The 16029-nt window shown below is 44.3% G+C and overlaps 1 protein-coding gene across 1 annotated transcript; it reads left to right on the forward strand.

Moving 5' to 3' along the window:
- napab (N-ethylmaleimide-sensitive factor attachment protein, alpha b) lies at window positions 1–15624 on the forward strand. Its single transcript, XM_083773664.1, has 11 exons — window positions 1–229; window positions 1477–1556; window positions 1660–1776; window positions 1931–1977; window positions 3449–3526; window positions 4445–4500; window positions 4639–4723; window positions 4905–5009; window positions 5860–5928; window positions 8128–8178; window positions 14160–15624. The coding sequence occupies exons 1-11, from the start codon at window positions 132–134 to the stop codon at window positions 14259–14261; spliced, it is 888 nt and encodes a 295-aa protein (XP_083629790.1). The 5' UTR covers window positions 1–131; the 3' UTR covers window positions 14262–15624.
- Window positions 15625–16029: the final 405 nt, after the last annotated feature.

Here is a 16029-nt window from a genome sequence, read left to right on the forward strand (position 1 = left end):
GCGGGAAGTGAGGTTACGATTACAGTGCACAGTGTACTGTACAGCAGCGCCGCAACAATACATTACACTAGCAGTCAGGCAGACATACACCACAGGATTGCTACAACGGTGTGTTTAGTGCCAGTAACATCATGGACAACTCCGGGAAGGAGAAAGAGGCCGCGGCGTTGATGGCCGAGGCCGACAAGAAAGTCAAGTCGTCGACGTCGTTTTTCGGACAGATGTTCGGGTGTGTATAACATGAAAGCATTAGCACTAAAAAGCTAATGGCAGACAGCAATACACTTATGATGAGCCAACATCGCGGAAGAGGCGGTCGCTTATGCATCAAGCATCATTAAAAAAAAGAAATACAAAATAGCAGATCTGCAAGCTCACAACGCGCCGCTTGTGATGCGCTGCGACCATGTATATCTGCGGTGTTCGGTGCACCGTACACCCAACACCGCCGTACTGCGAATTATATCATGAAAAAACAACAACTTGCTAGCTAGCATGGTGCTAACTCTGTCAACATAGTCGTGTAAAAATGAGACGTTATAACTGACGTAATGCGACTGTAAGCGCGTTTGGTTGTGGTTGACAGATCTAATGATTGTGGTGCTAGCATGATGAATTAGTCGTTTAGCTATTCGTTCGCCATCTGTCATTGATTGATTGATTGAAATATTTATTAACAGTTTGTAGAATTTACAGTACATTTTAAGCACAAACTCAATACAAAGACTGTTAACTGTGAGTGGACGACCCAATTAAGCATTACACTTGTTTACAACAGGGTCCACATTGTTCAATTCATCAAAACATTTAGAGACATACAAACATTTAGAGACATACAAATAGACATTTCTATGTAGCTAAAGAACAAAACAGGAATTCATCATATAGGAAGCAAAAAAGGGAAAAGATACATTATACAGTGAGGGGAAATGGGGGGGGATTCAGATATTACAGAGGCCAGTTTCGAATTGCAGCCATCCGTAGGTGCCCTTTGAGAGCGGTTTTGAAGGAGTCAAGGGATCATCTAGCTGTGTGTATCATTGCTAGCATTCTCTAACATTGATTGATTGAATAATTGTCAGTCAATCAAACTAATTTAGCTGTACGTCATTGATTCAGATTCAATAATTTATTGCCAACAAGTTGATAGGAATTTGTCATGGTTCATTCATACTAAACATATACAGACAACCATAGATACAAAAACAAGGACAATACAATACAAAAACCAGCAGCATAGGGATTGGGCCATTGCTACATTAACCTGGTTGCTAGCATCTCTAACATATCCACTGTAGAACAAACACAGTCCACACCTACTGCCATTTCAGTCTTTATTTAATGTATTGAAATGCAAAGGCTTCGCTTGTATACCGACACAATTATTATTGTTGTTGTTAGCCTGGTTGCTTCAAAGGCAACCACTAATTTCACCTGTAATATTATTATTATTCTACTTGTCCTGTGTTGATGCAGTGGCTCGTCTAAAATGGAAGAGGCCTGTGACATGTACGCAAGGGCAGCAAATATGTACAAGATGGCCAAAAATTGGTGTGGTAAGAGCTATTTGTTCATCTCTCAGCAGTGTGAAAACTGCCCTTTAGTTCTTTGTTGTTGTTGGGTTTTTTTTTATTGATTTATTCAAAATCTGAATTTCAGCTGCAGGGAATGCCTTCTCGCAAGCTGCCTGTCTTCACCTACAAATGCAGAGCAAACACGATGCAGCGACTAACTTCATAGATGCTGGAAATGCCTTCAAAAAGGCAGATCCACAAGGTAATCTTTACTTGGTGTCTCATAATAATTGTAGTTCCCCATTTCACAACACCAGCTTCCAGCTACAGTGAACTTGGTATATAAAGACATGTATGTTTCGTTTTATGGTCCTGCTTAGAACGTGTGTCTAATTGTCTTCTCTTTCTCTCAACAGAGGCCATAAACTGTCTAAACCGAGCTATTGAGATATACACTGACATGGTAAGACTCAGATTCTACAAATTCTACTTAGTCCTTCAACTACCCATTGCTAATGTTGTTATTCATGCATATGTATACTGGAGTTTGTATACTTTATTTGTGCTTTACTGTTATTGAGCTATTTTGTGTCTCTTTAATTACATTATTATTACTATTACCAGTTATTTTCATGCAGCATGTTTATTTCTGTCAATTATCCATTTAATCTATTGCAAATGTACACTCAATACAAGCCAAACAGACATTTAGAAAATATAATTTTATATATATATATATATATATATATATATATATATATATATTGCTGTGAGCTAGGAGACCGACCATTTTACTGTAGAATAATAATAATAAAATGCCAACAAACAACAAACAAACAATAAAAAAATGTAACAACTTAAAAACCTAGTCGGGCCCCCATACATCCATAATGCTAGCTAGACGATGCGTCTTTTATTGTACATTGCTCAGCTGTCACCCCCAGTGTACCAAATAGAGCAACACTTTGTACAGGTGGTAGTGGCACTGGTACACATTACAATGGGACTAGGTAAAACGTTGTCTATTTGACCCACTTTGGCATGGCGACTAGCGTTCTGTTCAGACTGACCAGTCCAACGAGCTGTAGCGTGTCAGTTTAGACTAGGGATGTCCCACTTTTTTCACTTCCGATCCAATCAAGATACTTCAATTTATGTGTTTGCCGATACCGAATACCGGTACCAGTGTCGTGATTTCATGTTGTGTTTATAGCTGTCTAGCTATATATCTTGTGTTGTGTTTATAGCAGACTCCTCACTCAAATGTGCACTTGCAGTTTGGGCAACTCCAAAGCAAACTCCACGTGTCCCAACATTTTATTTACCTGCCATAGTGTCAACCCCTTACCCCTGTGTCGGATCGCGTAGTTAGACTGGCATATTCACCGATACGACAAATAAGGGCCGATACGATACTTTTCCCGATACAGTATCGTGACATCTCTAGTTTAGACCAGAGTGACAACCACTGACGGGTGCCGTGGCATTAGTCAGACGATTATTCAGATGGCGCGTTGGTCCGACTCGCTACATTACGAACCCTTGCCCTAACCCCTAACTGAAGTCATGTAGTCGGAGTAATGGGATGTCGGAATTATGACCAGTCCCTCTGACCATGATGGTGACTGTCAGCTTGTTAATCTGTTCTTTTTGGCAAACTATACTATCACTTGACTTGGCTTGCAGATCTGTTCTTTTCGGCAAGCGACACTCATACAACTGTTAGTAGCCACCCCAGGCATACTGTAGTTCCACAAACCTGTACAAATCACCATTAAACACAAGGGGATTTTGCTTGACTAGCCAGCATTACAGTGTGACAGACATACTCACTCACTCATGCAGAGACATGGACCATATCATTTGTTTTGCATTCCCCTGCAGTGTGCACACACAGCCATTCACATCTTTGTCTCTTTGATTTGTTCTTATAGGGGAGGTTTACCATCGCAGCCAAACATCACATCACCATCGCTGAAATTTACGAGACTGAGCTGGTAGACATCGATAAGGTCAGAGGAAATACTCATCTTTTAAATTCACTTCTCCTATTATTAGGCGTTACACCGAGTCTGCAACTCAAACTTTCAAAGACAGTGACATGTCACTGTCGTGTTGACCATTTGCAGCGGTTTGACCAAGAGCATATTTGAATCAAAACCCCTACAAAGGCAACTGCATACAAGACACAGCAAGACACGTCTTCATGAACAGTCAAACAAATGTAAATTATTCCAACCAAACGCATAAAACGTAAATCCAACAAATGACTCCATACAACAAAAGTTTGTATTGAAAAGGATGCGTTTGGTTCAGTTCACACTACACCAGGACTCCTTTTTCACGGGTGCCATGTTTTCATTTTCGTGATAGTCTGTGTGCCATATATAATTATGACACCACATCAAAATGTAGTATTCCCAGCTGATTTTGATTGTCCATAATAGGATACACATAACTTAGAAATGGTTTTCTAATAACCACCCACCTATCTCCAGTCATGAGTTTGGAGTTTGAATGAATGCACTTTTATGTGCAGGATGTAATTTGTAGATGTGAATAGACTTAATTTAACTGACTAAACATTTTTGGAATATTTAATTTGAAAAGAAAATGTCTCTCTCACACGACTGCCAGTGTGCCGGTGATCAACCTCCCCTGTGCCAATGTTGCCACCAATGCCTAAAGGTTGCCTACCCCTGCACTACACAACACAGTGCCATACATAAAGTTAAATTCTACAGCAGTTTATTCCCTTCCAAAAAGAAAACTCCACTTCAGGATTGAAGTGGAGGAAGGAAGTGATCTAACAAGGAAGCATTCCTCTGTGTGTGTGTGTGTGTGTGTGTGTGTGTGTGTGTGTGTGTGTGTGTGTGTGTGTGTGTGTGTGTGTGTGTGTGTGTGTTTAAATATTTGCTATTTTTCTGCAGGCCATTGCTCATTATGAACAGGCAGCAGACTATTACAAGGGAGAAGAATCCACCAGGTAGCATTTCCTTTTTGATTTATTACTCAAAATAAAGAAACTGAATGGTCGTTTGGATCCTCTTTGAATAATTGCAAATTGTGTATATTAAACCTTTATTTTATGTTGTTATTGTTATTATTATTATTTCCTTTACAGTTCTGCAAACAAGTGCCTTCTCAAAGTTGCAACCTATGCAGCCCAGCTTGAGCAGTACCCAAAAGCTATTGAGATTTATGAACAGGTGTGATGACAACCCTTTAAGTATGACGTTGATATACACATGAATATCCTTTCTGTTAATCACGTTGGTCATGTAAGCTGTCTGTGTCTATCGTCTAATCTCAATATTGTAAAGCACTCGGGAGCTACATTCGATATATTGGGCTACAAAAGTAGAACTAATTATTGTTCTCCGGTTGTAGGTTGGAACCCATGCAATGGACAGCACACTGCTGAAGTACAGCGCCAAGGACCACTTCTTCAAAGCGGCGCTCTGTCACTTCTGTGTTGACATGCTCAATGCAAAAGTAAGATCCACGTGAACCCATTTTCTGCCAATGACGTCTTTCACGTGTTCCGTTTCCCAATATCGCTCGCTGCCGTTGGCTTGTTTTTAATAATAATAACTTTATTTGTATAGCACCTTTCATGACATGAAAGGCAGCTCAAAGTGCTTTACAGAGCAATGGAGAAAAAAATGAAAAGAAAAGCAAGGCATAAACATAAAAAAAAAAGTAATGCAATACAGTGAGGACATGAATAACAAAAAATAAAAGATAAATTAAAAGCAAGGGTGTAGAAGTGGGTCTTGAGCTGTGTTTTAAAAATGTCTACAGAGGCTGCCTGTCGAAGGTACAGTGGGAGTTTGTTCCACGCTGTCTGCCCGTAGAAGCAAAAAGCTGCTTCCCCGTATTTTTTAGTTGCCATTTTTCTAGGCAAAGCGAGCAGGCCAGCAGTGGAAGACCTTAGGGGGGCGGTTTGGGACATATTTAGGCAGGCAGTCATGTAGTCATTTAGGTTCTTATTGATTCAGAATGGTGTCGCTGATATCCACCATCTAACAGCTTCCCCCCCCCCCCCCCCCCCCCCCCCCCCCCCCCGTCACTATGTAACACTCTGCTCCGCTGTGGTCCGTCACCACCATTGATTTCTTTCTCGGAGTTGTTTGGAGGTGTTTGAATTGAACAGAACGTTGGCGTTAGTGGCTCAACTCCTGTTTTCACACCACATTGTTCAACACTAGGGGTTGACAAATCACAACCTTTGACACAATTACATGAAAGGTTCAGTTCAGCCCAATATGGGATGTTCAATTTGCCTTTGCTTTATCGGGTTGGAAATGTGAGTGTTGAAATGCCTCTTCATGTCATCCCCTAGCTTGCTGTACAGAAGTATGAAGAAATGTTTCCAGCCTTTTCAGATTCTCGAGAATGCAAGCTGTTGAAGGTAGGTCTTTTTTTTGTTAACTTGAATACCTTTTTTTCCTTTCTTCTTATATCCCACGATTTGTTTTAACCTACCCGTTTCTTTTGCACCCGGTCCCAATTGCTTATGCTGTAATCCTGGGCACTCCTCTCCCTCTGCCAACCTGGGGAGAGCCCCAAAATGAGCTCATGCTTCCTTCAATGTGTGAGGAGTGAGAAAGCCACTTCTTATCAGGTTCAGGTTCAGGTTTATTTGTCATGTGTATAGATACAGAGTATAAATACAATGAAAACTATTTTGCTCAGAGCACTCTCAGTCTTACATACACAGGACATAAACAAACATATATAGTGCAAGGAAAAGACAAAAAAACAGAGAAAAAAAAAAGTGCAAGTGAAGTGACAAAACAGTGCAATACAGTTCAAGGTCAGCTGTTCAGCAGCCTGACTGCCTGGGGGTAGAAACTGTTACTGAGACGGGTGGTACGAGATTTGATGCTCTGGTAGCGTTTTTTGGAAGGGAGTAGTTTGAACACTGTGGTTTAGATGTTATGGAGACTGGGTAATTCTGTGCTGCCGATGATTTTAGCTGCTGTTTTAACAGTCCTCTGCAACCTGTTGCAGAGGACCACCTGACAGGGGGGGGGGGGTTTCCCTGGTAGAACACTTCTGGTAGAAGTAACACGTTATTCCAAGAAGTTCCTTTCCCCTCTATCAGGGCGGGCAGTATAGAGAAACCATGATTACTGCATGGTACCTACCTTAGGAGACACAGGGAGAGCATGCAAACTCCACACTTTTTCGCCAACCCCACCTAGGGGCATGTGCGCTAGAGAGCACACCCACAGCGTCCCTGAACCTATAGGCCAGTCAATCGAAGCTAAAAAGCGGCGTGACCCGAAATAAATTGTATAAATAGTAATGTGATATAGTTGTTAATGGTCCTATTACCCCCCTACATCATATATTAAACGTTTCCTTGATGGATTTAGTGGAAGGCCGGTTAAAATAAAGCAATAAGCCACAAGAGGTCTCGGGTTACCGTGGATTTTACAATGGGTGAGAGGCGTGGTGAGACACGATGACAAAGTGTGGATTATCGGTGACGGTCACGTGACTGTAACCAGCCAATCAAGTATTGTTTGGGACTAACCGTTTTAGAAGGCCGTTTTAAACCTGTGAATTATTTCATTCACAAATTGTAATGTTATTTGGATGACCCTAAGGATCATAAAAAATGTGACTGGCCTACTAGGACCTTCTAGCAGATCTACAAGCTCATAGCGCGGCACAGAGTGCCCCACTATGAGCTTGTAGGTCTGCTATTTTTGAAAAATCGTGAAAATGTAGTGCAAATCTCCCCCTGGAATATGTAGTTCCAGGGGGCGGGGTCCCTGGAACTACATATTTTCAGATGGGGGTCGGCGGCCAATTACATACATTTTTGGGGGTCCTTGACATGAAAATGTATGAGAACGACTGACATAGAAACATGGATTTTACAAGAAAACTGTCAGGATTAAGAAGACATTTGTAGAATCGTCCTCGGGTCAAAATGGGTTAACCCATTTAAGACGGGAACCCCTTTTGGTGTTTTTACACTACAAGATGTTCTTGAAGGGTAAATGTACTGTATGCTATGTACAGTATAGCAGCATACCATTTTTGTACATGATGTTTCTGAAATCTTAGGTCAGGATTCAAGAAAGCGTTTTTAGAATCGGTTTAGTTAATTAGTTTAGTTAGTTTATTTATCTCAGTCATTTACAATACAGTTGAACATTCAGAATGAGGGTTACACAATTACAGTTTGACTGAAAAGGTTTGGGCTGAAGCTTATTATTCCCACCTTATTAATGATTAAAATAATAAAAGGGAAAAAAAGAACAGAAAAAAACAAGAACATTAGCAATGGGAAAAATGATTCTCTATAGTGCTTCTTGTATATCAATGATAAACAGAAAATACATATTTGGCTTATATGCCTTATACTAGTTACGCCCACATACATTTAGCTTTTTTAAAGCTAAAAACTTTTTTGAGTTTATATATTTGAAGTGGTTGCTTCAAATATAGTGTATATTTTTATTATTGTTTACTTTTACTGCATATGTGTTTGTATATTTGTGTTTGAAGTGGTTACTTCAAATTATTTCATTCATTTCATTCATTTTAGAGCCGAGTATGTCAGAGTCTAAATGTCATTATGCCATTCTTACAGAAACTTCTAGACGCCTTTGAGGAACAGAATGTGGATGCTTATACTGATTCGGTGAGCAGATGATTAAAAAAAATACTCATGATCACGTATTATTTATTACTAGAGCCCAGCCAATCTATTGGTTTGGCCAATAGATCTGCCATTATTTGACCTTTTCCCCCGATGACATTAATATCGGAAATTATGCCGTCAATGTAGCCTGATTTCTTTTTTTAATCACTTTCAGTGTAAGGTTTTTTAAATTTTGAAAAATTATAATTATTTAGTAAATTATCCCATTTTGGGGCGGGAACCCCTTTTGGTTTTTTCAAGCATTATATTATACTTCAACTCTTAACGAGCTTACACTTAAGACGGAGGGCGGAGGTTGGAGGTGAGATTTATTGCAGATGAATTGATTACAGTTTGGAGCTGGGATTGAGTGAATGACAGAGAAGTGACTGACAGTATGATAACAGAATGATAACGGAATGATGACAGTATGATGAGGAGGTGACAGTGGAAGGGCTTTGGCGCAGGCCCCCTGGAGACGGGCCAGAGCCTCGGCTCGGATCCTGCCTGGCGGAGGCAGGGGGCTCTTGAGCCTGCCCCCCTGGGGCCGACCTGGTGGAGCCTGCTGCTGGGCGGTCGTCGGGGAGGTGGCGGGTACCTGAACGGAAGCACAGATGAGCGAAGGGAAGTGAGGACCGTTTATAAAGGGGTGCGGACAAGGTAACGCAGATCTGATTGGAGCAGACGGATGATGGAGCATTACAGCTCTAAGTTGAACTAACGTTAACAACTAAAACTTCAACTCTTAACGAGCTTACACTTAAGACGGAGGGCGGAGGTTGGAGGTGAGATTTATTGCAGATGAATTGATTACAGTTTGGAGCTGGGATTGAGTGAATGACAGAGAAGTGACTGACAGTATGATAACAGAATGATAACGGAATGATGACAGTATGATGAGGAGGTGACAGTGGAAGGGCTTTGGCGCAGGCCCCCTGGAGACGGGCCAGAGCCTCGGCTCGGATCCTGCCTGGCGGAGGCAGGGGGCTCTTGAGCCTGCCCCCCAAAAGGAATTAAATAGTGCGCGCCTGGAGGAATGGTGCAAACTTCTGGAGGAAGGAGTAAATTAAGGTTTACCTGGAAGGGACTATACAAACGATGTTGGAGAGATTCCCTCGACGAGCCGGGGCCTTTAGCGAGAAGGGATCCGTGGGAGAGTGAGGAAGGCCCCGCGCCATTGGAGCCTCACGACGGCTGGTGCCGCCGACACGGGAGCCTTCGCGGAAGGGGCTTGTGGGAGAATGGTTAGTAGGTATGGTTGGTAGGCGAACAGCCCGATGGTTAGCGAGCCTCTGGATGGTTGGCCGGAAATCGTTTGCCGGCGGAGTCTGTTTGGGATGAGAGTAAGGTTGATTAGCATGGCATGAATGAAACGTGAATGGAATGATTGTTTAGCAGGCGTCCTCTCGACAGAGGGCAGTGAGTGAGAATTTGATTAGCAGGCGTCCTCTCGACAGAGGGCAGTGAGTGAGAATTTGATTCGCCTGGCGGGACAGGGAGACTCCCGACGGAGGAGGCCTGCGTGGCCGGAGGACGGGTCGACCGTCGTTTTGGAGGAAGTGAGTGGGCGTCCTGGAGAGGGGGAACATGTTTAGAAGAGGGCAGAGGAGGAGGTACCCGCCACCCGACACATCCACCAGTCAATGTAGGTACCGCGCTGGAAGACACCATGGACTTCTGGGCATCGAGCACGGAGGCGGAGGAAGGTCTGACGTAGGAGGAGAAGGCGGAGGACGACCAGTGGCCCGAGGCTTGCAGGATCAGGACGGAGACGCCGCTGGCAGCAGCGGTGGTGGCGGCTCCGATTCTCAGGGAGTGGCTGGAGTATAGCGGTCAGGAGGGAGACCACATCTTAGGAGCAGCGAGCGGAGATGGGAGGCGAACTCTCTACGACGACCTCAGACGAGCCCTCCAACGACGACTCCGGTCATCTCGGTCCTTCGTACATCTGGCCGGCTCCTTTGTGCTTCCGCACCGGTATCTTTCTTTAGTGCGTCTGCCTAGGAAGGTGTGGGACGTCCTCTCGATCGACGCCCAGCGTTGGTTCCCGCGGTGCGGCCTTGGCCGGGAGTTCTCGATGGCGGTGGCAGTGACCAGCTAGTCTCATACTCCTCACTGCTATCTTCTCTGTTATACTTGGTAATGGCCCGTACGGATGCTCGTTGGTGATGTGCTCATCCTGGTTGATGTCAAGTACCACGGAGACATCCTGGTGCAGCACCCGTCCAGGGATTTCCGTGGGGCGGAAGTGTCCGGCATTCACGGCCGAGGAGGAGGACGGTCTCCGCAGTAGCAGGGAAGAAACTGGTCTTAACGTGGAGGGGGAGGAGCACGGAGGAGAGGTACCTGACCACGGTGCCGGACTAGTAGACGCCATGGATCTCTGGGCATCGAGCGAAAACCGGGCGTCGTGATGTTTGACGAACGCGGCAGACCCGAGGGGAAAGGTTTGACGAACATAGGTTCTTGGGCTATGGCTGACGCAGTGGACGTGGAACCGAAATTGTTAATAGTGATATGGCCGACTGCGGGAAACTATTCCGCTTGGAATTCCCCCCCAAAACTGAAGTGGGAGCGTAGCACGGTGACCTGAGCTCTCCGAGCAACGGAGGCTGTGAATAGGTTATGGCTTAATCCATTTGGGCCTAAGGCGGATTCTAAAAACGCCTCTGAATCCTGACCTAAGGTTTCTGAAAAACTTCGAATATTTATAAAGCAGCATCGAAATTTTACATTCGAATACTGTACGTACTGTATGGGTTCCCGGCCTGAGGGGGTAAGATACCGATAGGGGTTCCCGCCCGGAAATGGGTTGAGGTGAGTGGTTTGAGACGTTGAGTGGGTGGTTACCTATGAGTTTAGACATTACGGCGCAGTTGAGACGTTGCGGTGCGTGGCTGTCGAGCTTAGCTGGTGCAGTGCATGGCTGCCAGAGTGTTTAGCTGTTGCAGTGCGTGGCTGCCGACTGAGTTTAGCTGTTGCAGTGCATGGCTGCCGACTGAGTTTAGCTGTCGCGGTGCGTGGCTGCCGGCTGGGTTTAGCTGCTGCAGTGCATGGCTGCTGATGGGATTAGACTGCGGTGGATGGCTGACGAGTTCAGCTCGTTGGGGGTCCGTGTTGAGGCCTAGCCGGGAACCTGGCCTTCCAGGCATGCGTGAACAGAGCTCGTTTCCCTGATGATCGCCGGGCAGGTAGCTGGACAGGAGGAGCACAAGCATGGAGTTAGTAAGGTCGGACCGACGTGGCAGTTGGAGTGAGAGTAGAATCTTAAGACTTAATTGACGGGAGAAACAATGCAGTTGACGGGTGAGTAACAAAAATCTTAATTAGGTACGGGCTCGGTGAGCACGGTCTCGCCATCGAGAAGGTCGACATAGGCGGACCTGAATCCTGAGAGAAGACAGACTATGCGCCCACTGCGCGTGAATGAAGTGGAAAGCGAGCTACGCTTTCTAACCATGTGTCCATTGAACCGAGACATCAGAGACACGTACTTCCCACGGATTACAACTGGAGATTGAGAACGTGACCCGTGGCGAAAACTCCCATATCTGCTGGGCGAGGTACGACAATGTGCAAACGCGGCAGCAGATTTGAGATTTGTTGTGAAAGGAGAGGAATACCAGATGGAACACGACCGCCCTGAAGACAAGCCATTTGTATGTTCGCACTATACCTGCGTCGAGTTAGCGTGACTGACGCGTTGAAAGCGGAAGCGGTCGGGGAGGGTGAGTGGAGTGATGCGACGGACGAGTGAACGGCAAATCGAATCTCGCGTTTGACTTTCTTTTCCTTTTCTTTCTTTTTCTCTTTTCCTCTTTCTTTCTTTTTTCTCTTTTTCTGTGAAACGTGACGAGTCCTAAATGAACGATTTAGGGGGACAGCGGGAAGCCGCTCCGCGCACTTGAGCCGATTCCTGAGCAAACGCAATGTGATAATCACACCCGTGAGAAATGAGGGGCGCTGGTGAAAAGGGGGCTAGCTCAAGTTAACTAGGTGGTGAAAGGTCAAGTGAACGAGTGGTGCCGGCATGAACATTAAATGCCGTGAATGATAGGAACAGAGTGGCGTAAAGAGGGACAATATGGCAAGCATTTTCCCTTCATTGACCGTTGTCAATGTAATAATGGAGCGTTCTTGAGGGTCTAACGTCGATCAGGGGGTTAGACATAGAATGAAAACCCGGGAATAAACCACAGCAAAATGTGACTTATTGAGCTGATAGTGGGAGCTCCGACCTGTGAAGCTCGCGGCTTGTAGATCAGCTATTTGAACGTGTTCACGCTGACACACGCACGCCTCTCTTTTCTCTCTTCTTCTCCTCTTTTTACTTTGTTTCTTTTCTTGTTTTCCTCTTCCCTTCTCTTTTTTCTCTTTCTCTCTCTTTCTCTCTTCTTTCTTTTTCTTTTTCCTACGATTACGCTCAACATCTCATCACGATCCACATGATTGAAGCATGAATCTGAAGCACTAGTAGACTGCCAGGGCATGAAATGAATGGGGCACCGAGTTGCCATGTTGGAGGAGACAAGCGCCAGGTCCGCGAAAACAAGTCACGAAAACTAACTTGAATCATTATGAAAACGATCCGACAGCGTCAGATAATTTACCAACATGTAACACTGAGGGTGCTTCGAATGAACCGTGGGTTTAAACAACGGCGTTCACCCGGCAAGTGATTAAATAGAACAAGCCTGAGACGCTTATAATGAGCGGACGTGGCAACCTGACGGCACCGGACATGTTTAGAGTAGTCTAGTGGTCTAGTGACGGTGGTGACGCTAGTGTTTACTCCCGTGGCAACAAAGGAATGCGGAAGTGCTCGTTCTATCTCGGGGGAAAGTTCCGCCAAAGGAACGAAAAGTTTGGAACTAGACAAAGCGTGTCGCCACTCTACACTGTGGACGAACTAAGACGCCGTGTGGATTTTAGACCTGCAGCCTGATCTATGCTACGTTCACAAGATGACCAGTAACTTACTGCCGTGAAAGCAACGTTTAATGCATGATCGCCCAGACGCCACCTGAAGCAGAGCGAGACTGGTGGCATGAGGCATTAGCAGCAGTATACACTATACAGCATAAGCAGCCTGTATACGGCAACGCACGACATACAAAGCACTGAGCAGCAGTAAGCAAGCAGGATAAAAAGTGGCGATTGCATGCGGAGGCAGCATCGGAACGGAATCGAAATGAGGCTGTTAGCAGTTACGTTTGTTTGAAGGTTGAACCATTTAGGTGGATAAATAGCAGTGGCGAGCAATTAGAATGATACTGTATCTGATGGAGGCATGCAGGGCCTGGGATGCTGGCGAAACACCCGTCGGTGTGTCCTGGGATGAAAGCTGCGGCCGTGGAGAAGTTTGTTGACTCTTGAACTTGGATGGAAATGACGGACGATGAAGGCGAGCTCGATCGTGTCTGTGTGCTACCTGTCACCTGAACGGAAGCACAGATGAGCGAAGGGAAGTGAGGACCGTTTATAAAGGGGTGCGGACAAGGTAACGCAGATCTGATTGGAGCAGACGGATGATGGAGCATTACAGCTCTAAGTTGAACTAACGTTAACAACTAAAACTTTTGCTATTGAAAAACAGCAGATCTACAAGCTCACAAGCGGGTGGAGTGCCACGCTACGAGCTTGTAGGTCTGCTATTTTTGAAAAATCGTGAAAATGTGCCTCAAATCTTTGAATATATATTCTTTCAGAGTTTCAGTTTTTTAACTAAAATCTTTGCTTCTTGGGGGGTCCCTGGAACAACATATTTTCAGATGGGGGTCGGCGGATATTACATATAACTTTTGGGGTCCTTGACATGAAATATTGAGAGCCACTGATATAGAAACATGAGGTTTTTCAGAAAAAAGGGCATTTAAAAAAAATGTCCTAAATGGGTTATCAGGTAAAAGTTCATATTTGGTCACTAGGTGGTAGTAATGTCCTTACCTTCTTTCGTTGTGTGTTTGGCGTGCCTGCCCCAGGTGAAGGAATATGACACCATCTCCAGACTGGACCAGTGGCTCACCACCATGCTTCTGCGCATCAAGAAAACGATACAGGAGGATGAGAGTGACCTGCGTTGACCAGCAGCTCCTCTTCAATCCTTCACAAGCATTCTGTTATTATTACCCCCGCCCTGTTTGTTTACCTTTTATCCTCCTGTGCTTTTTTCTGACCAACAACGACCCCCTTTTGATCTTAATTTACCAAAACTGTGCAGGACCTGTTTTACCAAGTGCAGTAGTTTTTTTTTTTTTTGCCTCGATCGCTTCACAGTCCCTACTCTCAACATGTTGTTAACTTGTGAAAAACACTACTTTTTCGAGTACCCGCCACGCTTCATGTGTAACTTATACTTCGGTGTGTGCTATAGTGTCACACGTCGAGTATGAATAAGGCGTGGTGTGTTGGGGTCATCATTCTCGCACCATCAATACCAAATATACTTCATACCAGCATACTGCTGACTGTAGAGATAGCAATACAAAACAACGGTATATATGTATATAAAAAATTAATAAATAAAAACTGGCCCAAATCAGCCTTTTTACCTGAAGTAGCTAGACTGGTTCTTGGCACTGGCAAGCAATTTTTTTTCTACTCAGTCTGTGTCTCATAGGAGGGCTGTGGGCAGTTCAGAAACCGTCTTCCAGTGACATCATCGATGGGGAATACAAGCTAATAGAAACTGCAGGCTTTCTAGTCCTGAAAAGTTGCAATGCGAAAATGGAAGCCATCGTTCTCACGATAAACATTTTTATAAAAAAATCTGCCTAATGATGATGTCACTGGAAGATGGTTTCTAAACTGCCACAGCCCTCCTATGAGACAGACTGAGTAGAAAAAAATTGTGCCATTTTATCATGATTATTAGTGAGGACCTATTATATGAAGATGGGTTGAAAAGTGATGAAGTGGTCCTTTAAAAATGTACTAAAGATCACATGTGCATGTCATCTGTCACTGGGCATGCTTGTGCAATGCAACTGCATGACCCCAAATGAAATGGTACAGCAAATAATTGAATGACCCCTCTGCCTTATATTGCAAATTCTCAGGAATTGTCTGATAGATTTGATGAAAATCCATGCTTTTGTTTTGGAAGCATATCTATTGTTAATTTGTCACATATCACATGGCATTTGTTCCACAAAATAAGACATGATCAATTACTTTACTTGGTTTAATATAGATGAAAATATGCCCCCCCCCACTCACACACACACACAACTCTCCTTTTCTTTAATATGGTAGGCCTATGTTCTCTCATAATTTGATCAGGTTGGATATTTTTTAAGGCCAGCATATGATGCAATATATAAAATAAATGAGCTTTACTAATTTCATCACTGTGTACCTGATCTGTCCACAGAATGATGGTCATAAAAAATATATGTTATGTCATGTTATCTGTCAAACCCTTCGAATAAAGTGAACTTCAAATCTAATAATTGCGGGTGTGTCCTGTCTGCGTGCGTTCCATCCTCATCGGATTGACAATCACGAATTTACGAAACACCTGCGCTGCCTGCAGCATCCATCAAGCAGGACGTTTTAGGTAAGGGACAAGGGTAGCAGGGAATATAAAACCGAAATGTTGGGAGACTTGTGATATTTGCATGCACCTGCCGTCACGTCACAGTGCGTGTGAAGACGTGCTGTTCGTTCTAAAGACTTGAGGAATAAATCGAATGTTTGGGTTATAGACCGACTTGGATTAAACTACTAGTAAGTGTAACTGTTTCTTCTCGGTATCACGCTTTAGAACAGCTGTGCACATTGCTTTTGTAAGTCAGTGCAGGTGTAGGAGAAGCATCCATACATTGTATATCACTCCGTCCTATCATGACT

The sequence above is a fragment of the Protomyctophum parallelum genome (assembly GCF_964188405.1).
Source record: "Protomyctophum parallelum genome assembly, chromosome: 9".
Classification (NCBI taxonomy): domain Eukaryota; kingdom Metazoa; phylum Chordata; class Actinopteri; order Myctophiformes; family Myctophidae; genus Protomyctophum; species Protomyctophum parallelum.